Source organism: Ptiloglossa arizonensis, chromosome 1 (assembly GCF_051014685.1).
Source record: "Ptiloglossa arizonensis isolate GNS036 chromosome 1, iyPtiAriz1_principal, whole genome shotgun sequence".
NCBI lineage: Eukaryota > Metazoa > Arthropoda > Insecta > Hymenoptera > Colletidae > Ptiloglossa > Ptiloglossa arizonensis.
This window is the reverse complement of record NC_135048.1, coordinates 31,125,607-31,149,724: the sequence shown is the minus strand read 5'-3', so window position 1 is coordinate 31,149,724 and position 24,118 is coordinate 31,125,607. Positions and strand designations below refer to the sequence as shown.

The following is a 24,118-nucleotide window of genomic DNA, read 5'->3' as shown; positions in this document are numbered from 1 at the left end:
CAATTGCTTGAAATATTCGATTCGTTAGATCGAACAAAGACAATCGAAGTAACCGTGCGATAAAATAAATGAATATTTTTCCACATATCGAAATTAAGTTTGTATGTATGCAAATATAGTCTTACCACGGAATTTCAAACGTTAGTGGCGTGGTAATTACATGGGTTGCCATCTATTGGAGAAAGGGTTAAACTACACTTAAGGTGTGAAAACACCTGGTGGAGAAACGCTCAAGTTTGTCGAAGAATTGTTCGGACTTTCATCTATAGATGTCGCCACGAACATAATTTACCGACATTATGGATAAGTAATTCCATTAGTATGACATTCCCTACCGTACGATAAAATAAATAAATATTTCTGCGCAAACTTTTGTATGTGTCATCTTTCGAATAAATTTAAAATTTAAAGAAATCAGCATAATCTAACTTCTCTTCATTCTAGCCTTCCTTTATACATTAAAAAAAATCTTTAATATCTAGAAATCAAGGCTAGACACATCAATTATCGACTCACAAGTGTTTATCACGACGATTTTTCTATCTAGAAAAGCGATTAATTGAATTTCAATGCATTTAAGTGAAAAATGCAACTTCTACGCGTATTGTGTAAATGATCAGAATTAAATATATGTTAAATTATTGCACCACATAGTCAAATATTACTTTCCATGATTTAAAATTTTACGAAACAAGTTTTTACTTTGAATCTCGATCAAAATCAATTTCTATAAGTAATTTAATCATTTGTAATGCATAAATAAGATGCACGTTGTTCTATTAATATTTGGAACATGCGTAAATGTTGGTAATAATCGCGCATAGGAATAAACATTCACTACAGCCGTTCACCTTCGCAGATTTCGCAATATCTTGATATTTATTTATCATAATTATTAACAATCGTAATAGGACCACAGTTCAAACAATTATTAACAATCTCCTAGTATAATTAATGGCTTAAAAGCCATCAATTGCTTGAAATATTCGTTAGATCGAACAAAGCAATCGAAGTAATCGTGCAATAAAATAAATGAATATTTCTCTACATATCGAAATTATGTTTGTATTCTTACCACTTAATGCCAACATTTGCGGCTGGTAATTACATGGGTTGCCATCTATTGCAGAAAGGGTTAAACTATACTTAAGATGTGAAAACACCTGGTGGAGAAACGCTCAAGTTTGTCGAAGAATTGTTCGGACTTACATCTATAGATGGCGCGACGAACATAATTTACCGACATTATGGATAAGTAATTCGATTTGTATGATATTCCGTAACGTGCGATAAAATAAATAACTATTCCGTACAAACTATTGTATGTATCATCTTTCGAATAAATCTAAAATTAAACGAAATCAGCATAATTTAACTTCTCTTCATTCTAGCCTTCCCTTATACATTTAAAAAAATCTTTAATACCTCGAAATCAAGGCTGCACGTATCGATTATCGACACACAAGTGTTTAGCATGACGATTTTTCTATCTAGCAAAGCGATTAATTGAATTGCAGTGCATTTAAGTGAAAAGTAATTATTACAAATAAACATCAAGATATTGCGAAATCTGCGAAGGCGAACGGATTCGGTGAATGTTTTTTCATTTCCGCGGTTATTACTAACATTTATGCATGTTCTCAATATTAATCGAACAATGTGCATCTTATTTATGCATTACAAATGATTAAATAACTTATAGAAATTGATTTTGATCGAGATTCAAAGTAAAAACTTGTTTCGTAGAATTTTAAATGATGGAAAGTAATAATAGTCTATGTAGTGCAATAATTTAATATATTTAATTCTTATCATTTACACACAACGCGTAGAAGTTACATTTTTCACTTAAATGCATTGAAATTCAATTAACCGCTTTCCTAGATAGAAAAATCGTCGTGATAAACACTTGTGTGTCGATAATCGATACGTGTAGCTTTGATTTCGAGGTATTAAAGATTTTTTTAAATGTATAAGGGAAGGCTTGAATGAAGAGAAGTTAAATTATGCTGATTTCGTTTAATTTTAAATTTATTCGAAAGATGATACATACAATAGTTTGTACGGAATATTTATTTATTTTATCGCACGGTAGGGAATTACTTATCCATAATGTCGGTAAATTATGTTCGTGGCGACATCTATAGATGAAAGTCCGAACAATTCTTCGACAAACTTGAGCGTTTTTCCACCAGGTGTTTTCACACCTTAAGTGTAGTTTAACCCTTTCTCCAACAGATGGCAAGACATGTAATTACCACGCCGCAAATGTTTGGAATTGCGTGGTAAGAATACAAACTTAATTTCAATATGTAGAGAAATATTTATTTATTTTCTCGCACGGTTACTTCGATTGTCTTTGTTCAATCTAACGAATATTTCAAGCAATTGATAGCTTTTAAGCCATAAGTTATACTAGGAGATTGTTAATAATTGTTTGAACTGTGGTCCTATTACGATTGTTAATAATTATGATAAATAAATATCAAGATATTGCGAAATCTGCGAAGGTGAACGGTTGTAGTGAATGTTTATTCCTATGCGCGATTATTACCAACATTTACGCATGTTCCAAATATTAATCGAACAACGTGCATCTTATTTATGCATTACAAGTGATTAAGTAACTTGTAGAAAATGATTTTGATCGAGATTCGAAGTAAAAACGTATTTCATAATGTTTTAAAGCATAGAAAATAATAATTGTCGATTTGGTACATTAATTTAACATTTGTTTAATTATTATAATGTACACAACATGCATAAAAGTAGTATTTTTTACTTAAAAGCGCCAAAATTCAATTAATTACTTTTCTAGATTGAAAAATCATCGTGATGCACATTTGTAAATCGATAATCGATATTTTTGCCTTGACAATGTCGGTTGGAGTTCAATGAAAAATTCCATCGCGAACGAAGAATATTTCAACAAAATGATATATTAAGCCATTATTTATACTAGGACATTGTTAATAATTGTTTAATCTACGGTCCTACGACGGTTGTTAATAATTATGATAAATAAATATCAAGATATTGCGCAATCTCTGAAGACGAACGGATTCTGTTAAAATATTATTTTATTGAAATATTCTTTGTTCGTGGAGGAATTTTTCGTCGAGGTCCAATGGACACTGTCAAGGCTACATGTATCGATTTTCGATTTACAAATGTGCATCACGATGATTTTTCGATCTAGAAAAGTAAGCAATTGAATTTCGGCTCTTTTAAATAAAAAGAGCAACGTCTACGCGTGTTGTGTACATTATAATAATTAAACAAATGTTAAATTAATGTACCAAATACACAATTATTCCTTTCCATGCTTTAAAACATTACGAAACACGTTTTAACTTCGAATCTCGATCTAAATCAATTTCTATAAGTTACTTCATCATTTTTAATGCACAAATAAGATGCACATTGTTCGATTAATATTGGGAACTTGCATAAATGTTAGTAACAATCGCGGAAATGAACAATCATTCACCGAAATCGTTCGCTTTCGCAGATTTCGCAATATCTTGATGTTTATGTATCATATTTATTAACAATCATCGTAGGACCGTAGACTAAACAATTATTAACAATGTTCTAGTATAAATAATGGCCAAAAAGCCATCAATCTTTTGAAATATTCGATTAAATCGAACAAACACAATCGAAGTAACGGTACGTGACCTTGTGGTGGGTATATAAGGAGCCCCCGGTTGTTTAAATTTTCATTGTTCCTGGAGCCTCCGAGGTGGACGGATCTCTTCGTTTTAGGTTTATGGAAGGGGGACCCGCCATCTTGGTAACCGGTACTGGCCGTCGGTAGACGGTGGTCAGTACTGGCGACCACTCTCTCAATCCTTCCTTTTTTTTTTTTTAATTTTTTCTTTGTTTAATTCATGTTATTTGTTCTCTGATTTTAATTTCTACTTGTTTTTCCATGTTTTCTTTTTTCCACTAACCAATTTCATTTCTATTTTCTATCATGCCTTGACTTTAGGTTTCTTATAGGTTTCTCTTAGGACTAACTTATTTTCTTCGTTTAACATTTATCAATTTAGCTCCTTTAGGTAGATATATCGGAAAGCGAAGAACGAAGAACGAAGAGGACTGATGTATTGCATCCTCCGCGGGACTGTTAATTCTAAGTATAGACTAAGTTAGTTTTAAGGCCACCATGTACGAATATCTGTGATCTGCCGAGCAATTATCCAATCTTTAGCTTCTTTTTGCTCGCTTGCTCGTATCTCAGACCGGCCACCTCTGCTTGTTGCATAAGCAAGTGACCGGCCGTGGAGGTGGACCGAACGCTCGATCGCCGTCTCTTCTGATGCGTCTGCTTTGAGAGAGTATATGCTGCGAACACAGGGGCAGGTGTTCGCACCGGTCCCTGCGGAAGCCCTTGATCCATCATAAGACCCTCTCTTCGTCATCCTCCGTGAGTCAGGTCCACGCTCTGCGTGGCTCCTGGCTGCGGAGTTGGGAGAAACGGGGCACTCCTCTAGAGGAGTGGACGGCGTCGCGCATATCCTTGAGAATCGGGCCCACTGAGGGGAAACGGGACCGAACTAGTAGGAGCAACTCCACGGTTCGCGTCGCGTATTCCCCAATTTTGCCTCATTTTTCCGTAATGTAATTGCTCGGCAGAATTAAACGAGGAGATCGAAGGAACTTCGATTCCTTCTATCTCTTTGGTTTAGTAACTTCGTTTGTATCGCGTGTCGAGGGAGATCGATGGAACTTTGATTCCATCTATCTCTCTCCGGGTCTCCGCTCGCAGCAACCTCCACGTGGTGAGACCTGGTAATCGGTATTACTCGCGACGAACAATAATTCTTTGTCGCGAGTAGTACCGAGCTAATTGGCTGCGAATTGAGAATGTTTATCATGTATAATAAAATATAATATTGTGACATAGATGATTTTTGTTACGGGTAAGATACGCAAGAATACCTAGTGGCGTTACTCCGATGCATTTCAATAAATTCATTTCGAGTAACATTATGTAGTTTTCTTCCTTTCCCTTCGTTTCTTCTATTCCCTTTATTTGATGCTAAATTATGAATCGCATGAAATAATGTAGTTTTTGCAAGTATTGTTTATTCGTTCCTTTCTTAAAATGTAAAATACATATTACGACATAGAGGTCTGAGAATAAATTAGACTTGGCAAATTAGATTAAATTCTTAAAGTAGATAACTGTAACTTTGAAAATATTCTCAATTCCGTACCAGTAAACTATTTCAAGTTCCCCCTGTGTAAAATAAATACAATTTAATGTTACAATATTTCGTGACTCTGATAAGGGTCACAGAACCTCATATTACACAAAGGATCGAATTTTTTACATTTACCAACTTTACCGACTTCGTTGATACAGTTAAATATAGTTCTATAAAATTATTATTCTTAAACGAGGAGATCTACCTAAAACCACCGAGATTTTTCAAAGCCAAATTTTTTATTATGGGACACCAAATCCCTTATTGTTAAACGCATATTTCGTACTTCGTGCATCCGATAAAGCGGCATCTATTATTGCGGTCGGTAAGATAATTACAATAAAGTTACACTGCAAAACTCGATAAAGAAATTTTCTCTCTTATCAACAGTAGAGAAACCGTATCCTCGATGATACTATATCCATTTCAAGTGTGTGTTTGTATCGTTTAATACAATGAAAATGAAACTATTATGCAATCGTGGTAACTTTCAGAGAAAGATACGTACAGGATGATTCGCTGATAATAACAAAGTACTGTATTCTTGACCAAAAACAGATCAATAAATCTTGCGACTAACGAAAAGTTACATCAATACTTCATCGTTCCAATCTTTCCTCTTGTTTGCGTCTCCCTAGCGACGCTGGTAAAAGTCAGTCGTTCCACGAAGCCGTCCCAATTTTTTGCTTTATGCCCTTAATCGACATTGACGGGCGCGAAGAGCAATCTCTCGAGAGAGCAAGATCCGTGAAGAAACGTGTAACCGTACCGCGAACGAGAGACACTCGAAGCCCGGTCGCATCGGTTGGAAGAAATGGGTACGAGAACCGCGGAAGTATGTCGGATGTGCAGCCGCGGAGTGGAACCCTACAGGATACCCGCGACGGAACCGAAGAAAAGGGAGACCTACACCTTCGTGAAGAGTCCAAGGGCCATTCTGCACATCCAGAAGAGATATAGGAACCCACCCACGTAAGTTATCGTTGAACGCTCGCGTCGTGGAAGATATGGGAGAACGTATCCGGGTAAGAGGAATCGATCGCGAGACCGGTGTAAATCGTGGGCAAGCGTCGAAGTACAAAAAAAAAAACGGTAATCGGAATAAAAGTGCATGAGCTCCGTGTCGTAAGTTTTCGAAAAAGTTTCGTTATCGCGTCCCCGAGTGGCTCCGTCCGCGGAGCGATATCGTGACGCGGGAACTGTAATAACTTTGCGAACAATGGCACGCCCGTTAAGTCAAATGGTACCCGTCGTTATCGAGAACCATCGTAGACCGACACTCTCGGGCCACCGTTGCGCGAAAAATCAATCGCTGCTCGAGATTTCGCGTACGTTTGCGTGTAACGATACACCGAACGCGACAAACACGTACACAACTTCTTGTTACCCTGTACAAGGTTTTTCTTTTTTTTTTTTTTTTTTAAGAAAACGAATTCAAATGTCACTCGAGTGCACTCGATCGATCTTTAACTTATACTAGGGATTTCGGCACGTGTGTGTACTCACGTTTAAAGTTACGTTTAACGTTACGTTTAATATTACGTTTAACATTACGTTTAACATTACGTTTAACGTTACGTTTAATATTACGTTTAACATTACGTTTAACATTACGTTTAACATTACGTTTAACAATACGTTTAACATTATGTTTAACATTACGTTTAACGTTACGTTTAACATTACGTTTAACATTACGTTCAACATTACGCTTATTATGTTTAACGTTATGTTTAACATTACGTTTAACATTACGTTTAACATTACATTTAACATTACGTTCAACATTACGCTTAACATTACGCTGAACATTACGTTTAACATTACGTTTAACATTGCGCTTAAGATTACTTTAACATTACGCTTAACATTACGTTTAACATTACGTTCAACATTACATTCAACATTACGCTTAACATTACGCTCAACATTACGTTTAACATTACGTTCAACATTACACTTAACATTACGCTCAACATTACGTTCAACATTACGGTCAACATTACATTTAACATTACGTTTAACATTACGTTTAACATTACGCTTAACATTACGTTTAACATTACATTTAACATTATGTTCAACAATACGTTTAACATTACGCTTAACATTACGCTTAACATTACGTTCAACATTACGTTTAACAACACTCAAGTGTTGCAACGAAATTCGAATTACATTCGTAGCGTTCGAATTAACAGTACCGAAACCATTGTAAATCTCCAACGATGCTATACATCCTCAGGGTCACGTGCAATTTTTTCTTTACAATTGATACACGATTATCGAATTTTTTTTCATTCGCGTGTTAACGATTTTTACGAATTATTCGCAAATTTTGATATTCACGATCGTGAAGAATCGCTCTGCGGTAGAATTTTCGTAGTCGCGACCTCGTCGACACACCGCTTAAAGAAATCTTTATTAAGCGGATGCGAAAAGGTGACATCGCAGCCGGCTATGCACTCGTTCTTACAGTCATCTATTATTACGCTAATCAATTCTCGAGGAAGTATCGCGCGCGGTTCGAAAGGAGCGTGAAGCTTTGGACAACCGGGAAGATGCGATCCATCGATAATGGAATAAACTCTGTACGCGTGTGAATTATTCGGTTGATGGCTGGCCAGAAGGGAATGACCGCGCGTTTGATTTTATCGCTCGTCGCGGTCGCGGTCGCGAAACCGTGCGCTTGTAAGATAACCCGTTTCTAAACCGTGCAACATTTCCCTCTACCTAACTTTTATACTGTTCGCTCGAAACGGAGTTAAGAACCGAGTCGCGTTCACTCGGTTCCTTGTAAAAAAAAAAATATGGACTGCTCGCCACGAGAGAACGATAAAAATTGTCGAGTTACTCGATAGGGAAAATTTTTTAACTGCGCGAGAATTAAATAATTCTTACGATTCGTAAAATTCGTACAAGTACTTGCTTTCAGAAGTGGACGATTCGCTAGATTTACTAGGTTCTCTCGTGGCAAAAGACCACAGGCCTCGGTTTCTCGAAACACCGCTATCTTTAAAAGTCGCGGAGAACGTAAAAGTTTACCTGCAAATTACGTGTAAGATTTGAAACGGTTGATTCTGAGAAATACGGTGGAATGTAAATTCAGCGAATCGATAAAACGACAAGAAGGAAAAATGATTAGACGGTCCCGGTGTGACGCAATAAATTTTGAGGATGATATAGATTTTCTAATACGAATCGAAAATTGGAAAGTATAATACTATCAAATTTATTCTTTTCACGATCGATGTGCTCGTTGTCGCGTTACACTCGTGGTTTTTTAATAAACGCGACGCCTCTTGTGCAGTAACGAGAGCGCAGGAAAGAAAGAATACTATTTCGGTCTTTTATTAGCAATAAATTTTTAACTTTACACACGACGGAACCGAGCTGTTGGGTATCGCGATCCTTTATTGCTAAAAAAAAAAAAGAAAAGAAAAAAACGATCTGCCGCATGGTTTCTATCACGAAAGGAGAAATAAAATGCGTAGATTCGTTTATCTTATCGCGATCTAGAGTCTCACGATTTTGAAGCACGCGGGCTGCCGTGATTGGCCTCCAAGGACATCCCCGGTACACCAACGCGAAAAAAGAACTTTCGAGCGCGTAAGAAACGTCGAAACATTTCTCGGATTCCGTGAAAGTACACGGACGCGCGATACCATCGATGATCGAACGTACGAAATTGCGTTATTAATCGGCCAGGAAGCGGCGAGCCCAGATCGAAACGCGCGATTAAACGAAATCACGCAATTAGAACGAAGTCGTTAATTCCTCTTGAGCGGAAAATACCAGAAACTTGCATCGATACGCGAACTACGAGAAACGAAGGTGTGAAAATTACATTAATTACCGATTATATTTTCATCGATGGATCGATGAATAACAAATTCAACGGAATTGAACAGAATTTTAACCACCTTCGAAAATAATTAATTTGGTACAATGTTTGTATTTGGAATCCTGTTTGGGTTCTAGCTGCGTAGATCGTTTCTCTCGAAGAGGGCTCGAAGAATCTCAAATAAATTATATACACTGTAAATTGTAACACTGTCCGATTTATTCTTGTACCAGTATCGATCTCGAAATTGTAGGGTTGCAAGAACAAAGTAAAATTATTACTCGTTTACTTCTTCGACGAAATAAAGTTATCTCGGCTCCTTGGCTGCCGAACAAGTTTTCATAAATAATAACAATTTGAATTTTTTATCCAGAGCTCTATTATCGTAAATAATAATAATAATGATAATACACTTGTGTCGACTACTTCGGTATTTTATTCTCATACAAAGTGACGAATTGTTAAAAAATGTGTCGACATTTGAGACACTCGTTTTAAAAATTACCAGCACCGAGATAATCTCGGTATCGAGTCCGCCGCGGGCAAAGGAAGACCGCAGAAGAAACTTTTATAACCATGAATCATAATAATTATACTTGCACCGAATATTTCGGTACTTTATTCTCACTTGAAATCATAAATTGTTAAAAAACACATTCACGATTAAGACACTCGCCTTAAAACTTGCTCGCACCGAGAAATTTTCGATTGCAATTTATTCGTACCGACCGATTCGATACTTTATTCATCCTTCAAAGGAACCAATTGATAAAAATACACTCCCAATTGGAACTCTCGCTCTCACCGAAATACTTTCAGTTTGAACTCCGCGACAAAGACAGTCAGAGACAAGACAGAACATTAGAAAAAGATTATTCTTCCCTCGAAATAAGAACAATACATTCATACCAAACGATTCAATACTTTATTCACCCTTCGAAGTAACTAATTGATAAAAATACACTCTCAATTGGAACTCTCGCCCTTACCGAAATATAATACTTTCAGTTTGAACTCCGCGACAAAGACAATCAGATACAAGACAGAACATTAGAAAAAAATTATTCTTCCCTCGAAATAAAAACAATACATTCATACCAAACGATTCAATACTTTATTCACCCTTCGAAGTAACTAATTGATAAAAATACACTCTCAATTGGAACTCTCGCCCTTACCGAAATATAATACTTTCAGTTTGATCTCCGCAATAAAGACAGTCAGATACAAGACAGGACAGTAGAAAAGATTATTCTTCCCTCGAAATAAGAACAATACATTCGTACCAAACGATTCAATACTTTATTCACCCTTCGAAGTAACCAATTGAAAAAAAATACATTCCCAATTGGGACACTCGTTCACACCGAAATACTTTCAGTTTCCAGACAGGACAGAAGAAAAAGATTATTCTTCCCCCGAAATGAGAACAATACACTCGTACCAAACGATTCAATACTTTATTCACCCTTCGAAGCAACCAATTGCTAAAAAATACATTCCCAATTGGAACCCAGTAGAAAAAGATTACTCTTCCCCCAAATAATAACGAAACATTCGTATCGTCCGATTCAATACTTTATTCACCCTTCGAAGTAACCAATTGCTAAAAAAATACATTCCCAATTGGAACCCAGTGGAAAAAGATTACTCTTCCCCGAAATAATAACGAAACATTCGTATCGATCGATTCAATACTTTATTCACCCTACGAAGCAAGCAATTAATAAAAAATACATTCCCAATTGGAACACTCGCCTTGAGAGTCGGGCACACCGAGATAATAATTTCGATTTGGAGTGGTGGGCAGTGAGGGTGGGGGTGTGGGGCGGTTGATACGGCATCAGAAGAAACGATCGGTCAAACGTGTAACGTGTTTCACCTTGAGGAGGTTGACGGGAGGAGAGGTGAGGGGTGGCGCGGTTGGTTCGGGACGAGTTCCCGGCGCTGGTGCACGGTACGCGTACGGACATACGTGGTCATAGTTACCACCGATTTCGAGCCCCTTCGGCATCACTTAGGCATGCGCAAAGTTGACGGTGGTCAGCGTTATTGAGTGGCCGCTCGCGCGGTAAAAATACACGCGCACCCTGTCTGCGGTCTATGTCGGTCGATTCTAAGGACATTGTCCAGTCTCTGAACTCGTTCGCGCCGGTTGCGAGCCGGTTAGTGATGCCGTGAACGCCGCGCGGACACCCTCGTCCTTCCACCGTGTCGCGAACGATCCACCGTGTGGTCGCGAATGCAACGCGAAACGAACCGCGTGAAACGTAAGAAAAAGAAACGTTCGTTCGATCGTCTGTTACGGAACGCGCGCCTCGTACCACCGCCATGTTTATTTATCATCTCGCGGCGCGAGGAGTTTTCGTCGTTGCCACGAAGTCGACGCTCGCGAGAGTTCTCTAGCGATCGATGGCGCGTCGATGTCGTAATCCAAGACTCGGCGAGGCGAGCCGAGAATAATTTAACAACCGTCACTTTATCCCTGAATAATTCAGATAACGGATACCGGTCCGCGTCACTCGTCCGATCGCGGACCGACCGTTTCCACTTCGAGGTGACTCGTTCCTCCCTCGTGCGAAGAGCTGCTACGTGTGACACGACGTTCGCACGCCGGACCACCAGAAAATCGCGGGACACCTGGCGAGAGACCCTCCCCGCTATCACGATGACGCGCGTAGAGTGAAGAGAGAACAGAATGCCAGCTGGAATATCCGCGTTGGCACCTACCGCCAACGGTGATCCCTTCGAACGCGAGAGGAAGGATCCTTCGGCGTTCACGATCCTCCAGAAGGATGGTCTGGACACTAATCTTCCCCTGCTCCACGTGAACGGTGACGACCGACCGATCGAGAGGAACCTGGGTCGGTTCGAGAACGGAAACAATAATCTTCTCGAGCGCAAACGCATCAGCAGATCGAACGATCATCTGGTACAGGCCAGTCTCCAGTCCATACAGACGAATCCGTTGAAGAAGAAACCGAGAAGCAGGAGTCAGGAGAGCTCCCGCTCGTTGGAGAAGGTACCGGCGATCAAACCGGCGATCACATTGTCCACCGAGGACTTCAACGAGGTTCTGAACGCGAAACTGAAGAGGATCCAGGAGCTGGAGAACGAGGAGGAACGGAAGTCCACGAGGAGGAATCAGATCTTTCGGAAGAAACCGTTCATCACCACTGTGAAGACAGGGGAGTTTTTAATGCCGCCACCGGAAGTCGCTGCCCTTCTTGGGATAGGTCCCGGGCCCAACGATCACGAGGATGGCGACGGTTGTCCACTACGTTCGAGATTCAAGTCGCTCGTGTCGCTGGCCAAGAAACCAGAAGTACGTCACAATAGCCACAACGCCAGGTGTCGGGCTGCACTCAAGGCCACCGTCGACTTCACCCTTGGAATGATGAACGCGACGACCATGGCTGCCGCAACCTTGGACGAGCGAACGAAGATCGCCAAGAAGAGCGACGCGACGTAAGTTTTACGGATACTCGGTATCGTCCAAGAGAGAAGTTTTTCTCGATGATAGATCGATGTCTCTCGTATAGCCGATGGAACGAATAGAACGATTTGAACAAAAATTGGAAAAAGACAACCAACTGCGAAAATTACGGAAAATTACATTCCTTTTTTTCTCTGTAGTTGTTGCACGTTTCTTTCTATCGTGAGTCCACTTGGTTAAGTTTTTCTCGACGATAGATCGATGTCTTTTGTACAGCTGGTGGAACGAATGTAGAAATTCGCGTGAACAGAAATTGGAAAAAACAACCAACTGCGAAAACACAGAAAAATTACATTTTTTTTCTTTACAATTGTCGCACGTTTCTTTCTATCGTGAGTCCACTCGGTTAAATTTTTCTCGATGATAGATCGATGTCACTCGCATAGTTGGTAGACAAATATAGCGATCTACTTGAACAGAAATTGGAAAAAAACAACCAACTGTGAAAACACAGGAAAATTACTTTTTTTTCTCTCTGCAATGTCGCGGGTTTCTTTCTATCGTGAGTCCACTAGGTTAATTTTTTCTCGATGATAGATCGACGTCTTCCATGTAGCTGATGGAACAAATAGAACGATTTGAACAAAAATTGGAAAAAGACAACCAGCTGCGAAAACACAAGAAAATTACATTCCTTTTTTTCTCTGTAATTGTCGCGCGTTTCTTTCTATCGTGAGTCCACTCGGTTAAATTTTTCTCGATGATAGATCGATGTCAGTCGCATAGTTGGTAAACAAATATAGCGATCTACTTGAACAGAAATTGGAAAAAAACAACCAACTGCGAAGATACATGAGAATTACACTTTTTTCTTTACAATTGTCACGCGTTTCTCTTCTATCGTGAGTTCACTCAGTTAAGTTTTTCTCGATGATAGATCGATGTCCCTCCTATAGCTAGTAGAACGAATATAACAATTTGAACAGAAATTGGAAAAAGGCAACAAAATACGAAGATCCACGAGAATAATCCCTTCGTGTATTATATCGATAAATTTTATGAAACTTTTAATCGTCCTATTGACACCAAATTTTTCTTCTAATGTCTTCCATTTCCCGATAATGGCCCAAAAACTCGAGGGTCAAAACGATACAAGAGCTTCACTTGCATTAATAAAATTATAATTTCTTCGTTTATTGCATGGACGAGCTCGAATCTTCGATAAAATCCATTCGAGCCTTTCTATCAATAGATTCGTCCAACCAAATGATTAAAATTGTTTACTGTACGCCCGTGGGTCTTATTTGGCAATTGTTTTTCTAGCTTGCCGTGGCTATCACCAGCTTTACCGAAAAAGCTAGAGCCGATCAAGGTCACTGAATATTCGCGGGTAACGATCACGACCCAACGATCGCATTTTGTCCTGTGTGGCGCATGTTTGTACGTTTCTTTTATCGCAACAATTGTTCTCCAAACGTCGCCACCGCTTCCTCTCGATCCTCTCACAGAAAAGGAAGTTCTTCCTACGCTTGCGCTCGTGTTCCGCTTCCGGCCGTCGTTGCTCCTGGTGCACGCTGATCGAAGCAACAAACTCGTGAAGAGGGTTAATCAAGGGGACTGATTTAACGCGAGAGAATAAAAATCGCAAGATCGCTCCTTGCAAGATTAAAAAAATCGTCGCAGAAAAATCAAAGATGGCGAATGATTTCGTTGCACCCTAGAAGGATGGTTATCGACCTTACCGCGCACCATAGATGGGCAAAATTCTCGTCAAGATTCAAATTTTGAACAAACGAAAAATTAAACGACCTTCGATCAAAATTTAAACGTTCAGATTATTGCATTTCGCGTTGAACGAACGAAAGTTTAATTGTGTAACTGTCGATCGTTGCGAGTAAAGACAATCGTTACACGAAACTTTTCTTTGATATTGTTGGAATGAAATTCTGCCCACCTTTGTGTACGTGTACGAAATTCCACGTGTAGATACAAGGTGGACCGAGGTTTAATTTTTTTTATAACCAAACGACGAATTAAAATTTCTTTTATCGTGAATAATAACATTTCGAATGACCTTCGAGGTGACGTCATTTGATCTTTTATACGATTGTAGGGGTGGACATAAAAACATTGAAGACGACATTGAAAAATTGTTGAGTCAAGAATTGTTGAATCAAGAATTGTTGAGTCAAGAATTGTTGAGTGAAGAATTGTTGAGTGAAGAATTGTTGAGTCAAGAATTGTCGAGTTCAGAATTTCAATTAAAGAATCGTGCAGTCGCATCTATTGCAATTTCAATTCTATGCATTATACCAAATGGAAAAATATTCAACTTTTTAATCTTCGCATTTAGCAATTTTTAAAATTACAAAAGAAAGGCGTAAAGAATATCAAGTCTCTTCATCTTGACAGTCCTCTGAAATTGTATCGTTCGCGATAAAAAAAATTTTGATTCGTTTACTGGTTATGAAAAAGAGTCCAGTTAGTTTGTATATTAATCCACCCTGTACATTAACAGGGAATCTATTTATTATTCTTTCTCGATCGCACAATTTGTCGACGTTTGCCCAAGAGAGACAGTTTTCTGTTGAAAGATACAAGTATCCGGGTTGAGTCGCCCAATTTGAACGCCCCGAATTCCTCGATAAACAATTCGTTGTATGAAAACAAGTTTCGAACAACACTGATACGGTTGTCAGTTCTTAGCTGTCTTAAACTTTAACAAATATGCCACGAAGACCATATTTGAATGGATTTGAATTTTGTCGAGCATCGAGTAAAAAATGTCACCTCGAATCAAAAGTTAACAATCAAGGAGATGCTCTTAAAAGAATTTCTAATGTAAACAACTACTGTGGAAGAATCAACGAAACAGTATCGACGATCGAAGACTTGCCAAAACGTGTCACCACGACACGTAAAGCTACAACTGCAGAAAGACTGCAACGTGTATCGTTCTCACTCGCTGTCACCGACATTAAACATTACTCGAAGAATATTAATCACCAAAATCTAGTCCCGTGTACCTCGACACGTAATCACTCGGTGCTGGATACTCTTTCGAAATTCAAATCTTTCAATCTAAAAAACTTAAAACAACGTTTGTATTTCGTGACATTTTCGCGTAGAAAAACAATTCAAAATTTAATTGTGCCACTTTTTGCGCAATTATTCGCTTACAGAATTGACCTAAATCTAAAACCCGACAAAAATAGAACTAATCGCTCATTTCGTGTTACATAAATGTACGTTGCACGAAGATAAAACAAAAAAAAAAAACTATCGACTCACCGGCCAGAATTCAAGGCGATCGATTCGAGCGACTCAAGCCGTGCACATTTTATTAAAAATCTTTTACATACCGCGCGTGTACCAACCGCGCCAAGTAGAGTCATTCTTTTACCTTTTTTTATTTTTTTTACAGCGATCAACCGGTTCCTTTCGGGAATATCATGTTTGACCGGCGCGTTGTACGTGGAAGCACGTTCGCCACCGCTCCTACCCTCGTAAGTAATTAACGAAACTTAACACTAGAACTAACAATGGGATCGATTCGTTTGAAACTTCTTTTTAAAGTTGCTCGATTATCAACGATTTCTTTGCCTACAATATTCACGGACTATTATCGAAACAGACGATTAATGATCCCGGTAAATCAACTCGCCCTTTCCTCGTCTAACTTCGAAGATACTTGTGTGGTTTGTTGCAAGTAACATTACGTTCATCGTTGATAGTTCTAGTGTTAATTGTGGAACGTCACGGTCCGTTTGGAAAACGTTCGAGAGATCGAAAACAACTCGCGGAGAAATATTTGCGTACTTGTCGCAGATCGATGGGGAACAATCGATAGCGGCGAGGCAGGCGGAAGCCAGGAGAAGACATTTGGCGAGGAAACGGGCTCAAGCGCAGGCCACCAAGGCTCACGTCGCCAGAATAGGGTCACCACCGCCGGTTCCTGGTCGCAAACACGAGCCCGTGCAAACGGAAGTCTTTCTCGAGGAGGTAGAGTCCCTTGTCCAACGACTCGCTGTCTTCCATTAATCTGGCTCCGTTAACCCTGTTCGACGCGTTCGTGTACCCCCCCTGTTAACCGAAAAACGTTCACCGCGACCCAAATTTCCAATTTTACACCCTTACCGGTTCCTACGTCACGTTTTTCACACCAACTTCAATATCGAACCAGACTCGACGTTGTGCAGGTGTCTTACTGCTCGATATAAGTGAAAAATATATTTGTCACATTGTGTGCACTGTTTCGATACGATATTTTATCGATCAGCCCCTTTTTTCTATTTATTTTGTAAATTGATCGTGGAGTTTTGGTAAAAAAAATTGAGAAGTACAAAGGATTAACGTGACGTATATTTTTACCAATACACTATCGGGATAATTGACGATTTAATTGGTAAATGGACACTTTTATCGTGAGTATCACAATTTTGGATCGTGAATAAATTTACTGGGGTAACGAAGATAATTTTTGAAACTATTATTTTTACTTTGCTAAAATGTAGATGCTAGATGTAGACCGTAAGATGCTTTGGTATTTTCTAAATTTATTGACAATTTTAGATTTACAAAGTATAAATCATATTGTGTTGTCTCTTGGTAAATTTCTTTTGGAAGCACAGATGAGTCGGTGAAAAATAAAACACAAATTTGTCACAAAATGGTAAAGGTACACTTTTCTAACGACGAAGATACACTTGAGGGGAATTTTATTAAAATAATGAATAAAACATTATTCGTATAAAATTATTCGATCAAATTTTGTATACGTACCAATTTGTTAGTAATACCGGACCAGGGATCACGGATGGCGCTAGGACTTGTATAGCACTTGCTAGGTGATGCACATTTTCGAGAGAAAAGTATAACTATACGAACAGTTTCAATAACTGTTAAACATCGTGAATCGTACCTGGCTGACACTTACATACGCTTGTGCACGAGTAACGATGCTTCGCTGTTAAATTTTCTCTTATTTTATTCACCATACAAATCGAAGTGCATCCTATGGAGACACGAGACCACCCTAACTATTAATTCCGCGTAATTGATTTACGTTTGGTGTATATGATGTAATGCAATATAATCTCGAGAGAGAGATTAAAATTGCTTGAAATAAGAAAGAAAATTTCCCGTAATTCGACAGCTGTTCGAGAAACCAGAGGAGTTCGACGTCGGGACGCAAACCGAGTACTTCCTGGACAGGCCACCGACCCCGAGACATTGCCCGGAGAAGATCGGCGAGGATGCCAGCACGCAGATCGAACCGAATGACGTGAGCGTTCTTCCATTGAACTGTGCACGCATAATCTCTGGGGTGTGTCCCGGAACTCGGTTCTCTAACTCGATAACACGAGTTCAGAATTGTAGTGAAGAATTGTTGAGATAAAAATAGTTGAGTCAAGAATTGCTGAGTCAAGAACTGTTGAGTGAAGAATAGTTGAGTCAAGAATTGTTGAGTGAAGAATTGTTGAGATAAGAATTGTTGAGTCAAGAATTGTTGAGTCAAGAATTGTTAAGTCAAGAATTGTTGAGTCGAGAATTGTTAAGTCAAGAATTGTTGAGTCGAGAATTGTTGAGTCAAGAATTGTTGAGTCAAGAATAGTTGAGTGAAGAATTGTTGAGTCAAGAATAGTTGAGTCAAGAATTGTTTAGTGAAGAATTGTTGAGTCAAGAATTGTTGAGTCAAGAATTGTTGAGTTAAAAATTGTTGAGTTCAGAATTGTTGAGATAAGAATTGTTGAGTTAAGAATTGTTGAGATAAAAATTGTTGAGTCAAGAATTGTTGAGACAAGAATTGTTGAGTTAAGAATTTCAATTAAAGAATCGTCCAGTCGCATCTATTGCAATTTCAATTCTATGCATTATACCAAATGGAAAAATATTCAACTTTTTAATCATTGCATTTAGCAATCTAGGTTCTCCCTTTTTGAATCTTTTTGAATGTTTACACACTCAAAGCCTCTGGGACACTCGTCCAGATTCTCTTATATAGACTTTTTCAATCAAATTACTTTAGACGATCGTAATGTCTCTTTTGCACGTAACTTTAATATATTTAAATATTCCTAAGAAAACTAAAGTAAGTTGGGGAGCGATCGAAGATTTTTGTCTGTTTCTTTTACATTTTTCTGCAACGAAAGTGTCTCTGGTTGCAGGTAGAATGAATTTTATACAAAGAAGAAGAAAAGTAATTTTAATTGTAGAGAAGCATTATATTGCGAGGAGACGAGGGGTCGGGAAAGACCCGAGAAATACGTCTAAGTTAAAAAAAATATTGTCTGCTCAGCTGTTCGACTTCGACTTCGAGGTGCAACCGATACTGGAGAAGTTGGTAGGAAAGACGGTGGAACAAGCGTTGATAGAGGTCCTCGAGGAGGAGGAAATTGCAGCTTTGAGGGAGCAACAGAGGAAGTTCTTGGAGCTGAGAGCCGCGGAGAGGGCTGAAGCGCGAAGACTGGAGGAACAGGAAAGGAGAATAAGAGAAGAAAAGGTACGAGGCATTTTTCGGATAAATTGAACCCTTTGAACATTTTTTTTCATCCCCAAATACCCAACGTAAAGTATATTTGTCGAGAAAAATGGTGACGGAACAATTTTTCCGAAAATATTCGGATTTGTTAACACTTATTCTTCACTCGTGTCAATCTGACACATTTTTTACGTAAACAGTATATTATTTTGTCATTTGTGGAGAAATTGATCCAAGTCGTAGCTAATATGTTTTTTTTTCCAAACATTGGAAACAACCCTTCGCGTGTTCCGATCGTATCACACTCTTTATCGTCCTTCGTTTTATAACGGAAAAAAAAACACAAAAAAATGTACAACCGTAATAGACGTAAAAAATCACAAATAATTGAACATGAATTTACACACCGAACGTTTGTAGAAAAAATACGAGCGCTTTGAACCCTTGATTGCATAGTTCTTTGGAAATTGGGAACAGGATTGAAAAAATTATTTTATTCGTTGTAATGAGTGGACATTGACTGGAAAATAATTTAGAATCGAGAGAAATATGTTGAAATTGAATGTAATAAGGAATTGACAAAAGTTGTTTCTTTGTAACTTTTTCCTTTCACGAAACGTTTTCACGACAGTGAAAAATAAATACGTTGCAATTCTACAATCGTGTGCATTTCAAGATTAATAAGAGGACGAAAAAACGAAGTTGTACTTATTTTTTCGTAACTTTTTCCACGCTCTGTGTAACAATGCGAAACAATGTATTCAAATTTGAGCTTTCGAGTGTGATTTATTTATAATACGAAACATTCGACAGGATCAACGGTTGAAGCAATACGAGAAGGCAATGAGAGCTCGAAGAGAATCTGAAGAACGAGTCGCTGCGGCCACCCTATTGACCGGATACATCGCGGAGCTACTTCCGGCGGTGTTGGAAGGCCTGAAGATGTCTGGATTCCTGCTGGACGAGATCAAGGCCGGTTGGTGAACTCGCGAGAACACTGCTACTTTTTGTGAAATTAGTTAATCAGAAAGGTTTATTAATTTCTCTTTATTTACGTCGTCTATCCAACTCGAGTCACGAATCACGCTCGCTGTTCTGTTTCGATTGATTTCTCCGTGCGATTCGACGCGAACACGACTTGGCTTGAAAACCAATAATATTTGTTCACGCAGATGTCGAGGAAGGCTTCGTCCCGTGGCTGATGAAGGAGGTGAAGAAAGAAATGGGCAACATGATCGAGAGCCGAGAATTACTCATGGGTAAGTACACGATCGATGCAGCGTGACCTTTCGGGATCTTTTCTCGAATCACTCAATGGTTTGGTAGCCTTTGGTCAGTCCTTTCTCGTTACTAATTCGAAGTGAAATTGAATTTAACAACGCCATGCCCGTCAATTTATTTCATTGAATGTTTTTAATCTTCGAGACCCTTTATATAGATTTTCAAACATCTTAAGTTGTCTCGATACATCCTGCTTACAAGAATTTATTTAATTGAATGCTTTTAATCTTTGGGGCCCTTTCCTACAAATTCTCAAACATCGTGAGTTGTCTCGATACATCCTAATTGCGCGAATTTATTCACTTGGATATCTCTAGTCTTCGAGGCCCTCGTTTAACAATTTTCAAACATCGTGAGATGTCTCGATACATCCTGCTTACAAGAATTTGCTTAATTGAATCTTTCTAATCTTCGAGGTCCTATTCTACAAATTCCCAAACATCGTGAGTTGTCTCGATACCACTTAATTGTTAATTCCACTATCCACACTCCAACTTCACCGATCGACGTCGCGTTCGAATAGTGGACAATTTAATAAAAAAGTAAAACATCTGTATATCGTATATTGTAAATCTGATGGATCCACGGATTCAATGGACTGACTTTGAATTTACAGAGGTATCGGTAACACCGATGACAGTTCTCTTTGTATCGCCCACTGTGACGCTAATTATAGTTTTGTCTACGGAAGTATTGTAACATTAGAATAGGAAAAGGACCCCTGCGCCTTTCGTTATTATCCCCTCGGAGGCAAAGGAGGGTTTAAGTCGTAACGGAAAGCCATAAGCTTCAGGTACGATCATTCATGACCGTGGTTTGGTGCCACTATGTCGCGACGAGACAGAGATCCGTGCTGTCGTTTCGAGAACCGCATTAACGTAAACAATAGTAAGGCCCACCCCTTTTTTTCGAAACGTAACACACCGGACGTATCCGCGACCCGTCTACGAATCAATATCGAACGAGGATGTTCTGACCTCGTTTTTTAACGTTTCAGAGATCATCAGGGAGATTCTGGAGAACCGCGCCGAGACGTACAGGCAACTAGGCGAAGAATACGATGCCTCCAGGAGGCGGAAATCCTTCACGGAGAACCTGGAGAACGTGGAGAATGGCAACCACGATCCGAATTTCGTGAATTACCGACCACCCGTTATCGACAACATGGACGTTGTTTAACGAGACCACTCGTTCATCCGCCCTTGTGCGTACAGTACGAGAACATTTACTTGTTATCGTTATCAAAATTTTTTTATTCAACGTTTTCGATCACCTACAGTGGCTGATTTTTATGCACACTTGGGTGTGTGCATAATTGTTACGTGTATGCAATTGTTACGCAACTGTTAGTTATTCGAAGTTTGGTCCACAATGGAACTACATCTTATAGAATAAATATATTTAAAAAATGTCAAAAGTATACAGAGAAGTGTTTGGGCAATTATAGATGAGAAAGGTGGCAAGATCGAATACTTTTTTTAATTGTAAAAGCTTTGAAGTAGTCGTAAAATATTGCTACAAATTGCATTTTAAATTCCATTCTTGACCGAAGCTTCAAGTAATAGTTTCAAAGTATTGGTAACAATTTGACCACCGGTTGTAATTAACGATCGTTCTTGAATCTAGAAAAGAATATAAATATCAAAAGTATACAGAAAAGTGTTCGGGCAATTATAGATAAAAAAAGGTGGCACGATCAAATACTTTTTCTAATTGTAAAAGCTTTGAAGTAATCGTAAAATATTGCTACGAATTACATTTTCAATTCCATTCTTCACCAAAGTTTCAAATAATAGTTTCAAAGTATTGGTAACAATTTGACCACCGGTTGCAATTATCGATCGTTCTCGAATCTAGAAAAGAATATACGGCTAAATATAGAATAAATTTACGATAGTACAACCTATAATTCGAACGTTTATCACAAGTGTACGACACCGAGTTGCACAATTGCACGAGTAAAAGTGTCACGAAGTATTCTATTCGAAAAAAGTCCCTCGAAATTAACAATTGAAATTAGAACAAACTACAAAAACGAAGAACTCCAAATCAAGATATATTCTCGGAGTGATCGTTCCCAAATTCCTATTTCTTACAAACATTCGATTTTCACTATTCTGATATCAATTTTAATCTTTCAGATTCTTTTCGAATTTCGTGTCGTCTTTTTAACCCATGCATTTTATCGTCGTTCGTCTTAATATTTGCTTCGATGTACGAGAAACATTGTATTGGGTTGTTCGTGAAATCATTTCGTTTTTTATTTTCTTAAAAATGAAACACGTTTTTTTTTCGGTGAAAATGAAACACGATGAAAATCTCTTTTAAGAGATATCCAAGATTTTTTTTGGAGTGTAATATATGTTTAATAAACATTTTATTAAGCGATATACTCTCCATTTTGGAAAATGACTTTCCGAGCAAGCCAATATTTACTTGTTTACGCCTAATCGTCGCCTCGTCGTCGAGAATTCTTTTTTCGGCTCCGTTGCTCGTTTGCCGTGGTTTTAACGCTCGTTGATCTACGACGGAGAAACGAGCGTATCATAGTTAGCTTTCGGATTTAGGGACACCTTACCAGCACCGGAGCAATCCCCGTCCCCGGTGGCTTCTACATTAAGCAGTGTACACAGCTGCGAAACAAATCCATCTCCTCCGGGTCGCAGCCCGTGACAGGTCACCGTGCCACGTTTGCGCGTCATCCCCGATGGCAAACACGAACCACCACTACCACCATCACTATCGTGACCACGCGTTCCGTGAAAATACATCAGAAATTAATTATCGATCCTCCTAGGCTCGATAACGGGGCGGATTTTCGCGCGAGTTTACCGAGCGGATCCAGAACTCTTTGAATTTCGCGCGCGCTCGTTGCACTGATTTTGTTTTAATTTTTGAAAATTATTTTCTACTTATTTGTTCGCTCGATATCTTTACTGTACGTTGTAACAGTTCAGAAATAGATATTATTGGAGAAAATTGTGTACGATAGTGTGCAAAGAAGGAGATATACAGTTAAAGTAGTATCTTTAAATTAATTAAATATTTCACGTTGTTTGTAATAGTAGTGATAGAGAATAATTACTGAAAGAGACGAGCGTCTCTTGTGCAAGGCAGGAAAGACACAACTAAAGTGTTAGCTTTGAACTAACTCTAAATTAATTTAAAAGAATTAAAGAGAGATACAGCTAAAGTGGTGTCTTTGAATTAACTAAATACTTCACGTTGTTTGTAATAGTAGTGATAGAGAATAATTATTGAAAGAGACGAGCAGTATAGTGTGCAAGGCAGGAAAGACACAACTAAAGAGTTAGCTTTGCACTAACTCTAAATTAATTTAAAAGAATTAAATCAATGTTCAGATACTGAAAAGATACTACTATTGTAAGTAGTAAGAAACCGAACCTGTAGAACTGCTAGATGTCCTAGAAAATACTATACAATTCTCACTAGCTTCAGAGAGTCTCTTCCTTATGGAATATTTTAATTATTAATTGTCTTTTTCAGGTGAGGCGCGAGTCGAGCAATGACGTCCAGTCGGAAATCGAAAGAAGTTTTTTAAACCGCGAAAACGATGATAAATTTCGCGAGGAACGTTCGAAGCAATCTAAATAAATGAAATATTTACTATTCATATACGGTCGTTGTTTCTTAATACCTTCATTTTTTTTTCCATTCCAACCCAAACATTACGAGCAATTTAACAATCGTTTCGGGGCAACCTAGCCAAGTAACTGGGTCGAACGCGATTCAGATATTTGTGGCTAATGGCGGGTGACTTATCTCACTTGGATTATCTTCCGCTCGTACACGGAAACGCAGCTGAAGAGACAATCGATAAGTCCGAGAATACAAGATCG

General features: G+C 38.6%; 1 protein-coding gene across 3 annotated transcripts; it reads left to right on the top strand.

The window, feature by feature from the left end:
• Positions 1-11,159: 11,159 nt before the first annotated feature.
• Positions 11,160-23,894, top strand: Rsph3 (Radial spoke head protein 3). 3 transcript variants are annotated; one of them, XM_076307979.1, is made up of 9 exons: positions 11,164-12,528; positions 15,921-16,002; positions 16,325-16,498; positions 17,652-17,780; positions 18,795-18,998; positions 19,791-19,953; positions 20,150-20,236; positions 21,256-21,462; positions 23,766-23,894. In XM_076307979.1, exons 1-8 carry the CDS (start codon positions 11,759-11,761, stop codon positions 21,435-21,437), a joined length of 1,791 nt encoding a protein of 596 aa, XP_076164094.1. In that variant the 5' UTR covers positions 11,164-11,758; the 3' UTR covers positions 21,438-21,462; positions 23,766-23,894. The 3 variants fall into 3 exon arrangements, with proteins under 3 accessions (XP_076164102.1, XP_076164110.1, XP_076164094.1); XM_076307987.1 differs by lacking the exons at positions 15,921-16,002; positions 16,325-16,498 and adding an exon at positions 13,820-13,886 and having other exon boundaries at positions 11,160-12,528; XM_076307995.1 differs by lacking the exons at positions 21,256-21,462; positions 23,766-23,894 and having other exon boundaries at positions 11,160-12,528; positions 19,791-20,008; positions 20,150-20,222.
• Positions 23,895-24,118: the final 224 nt, after the last annotated feature.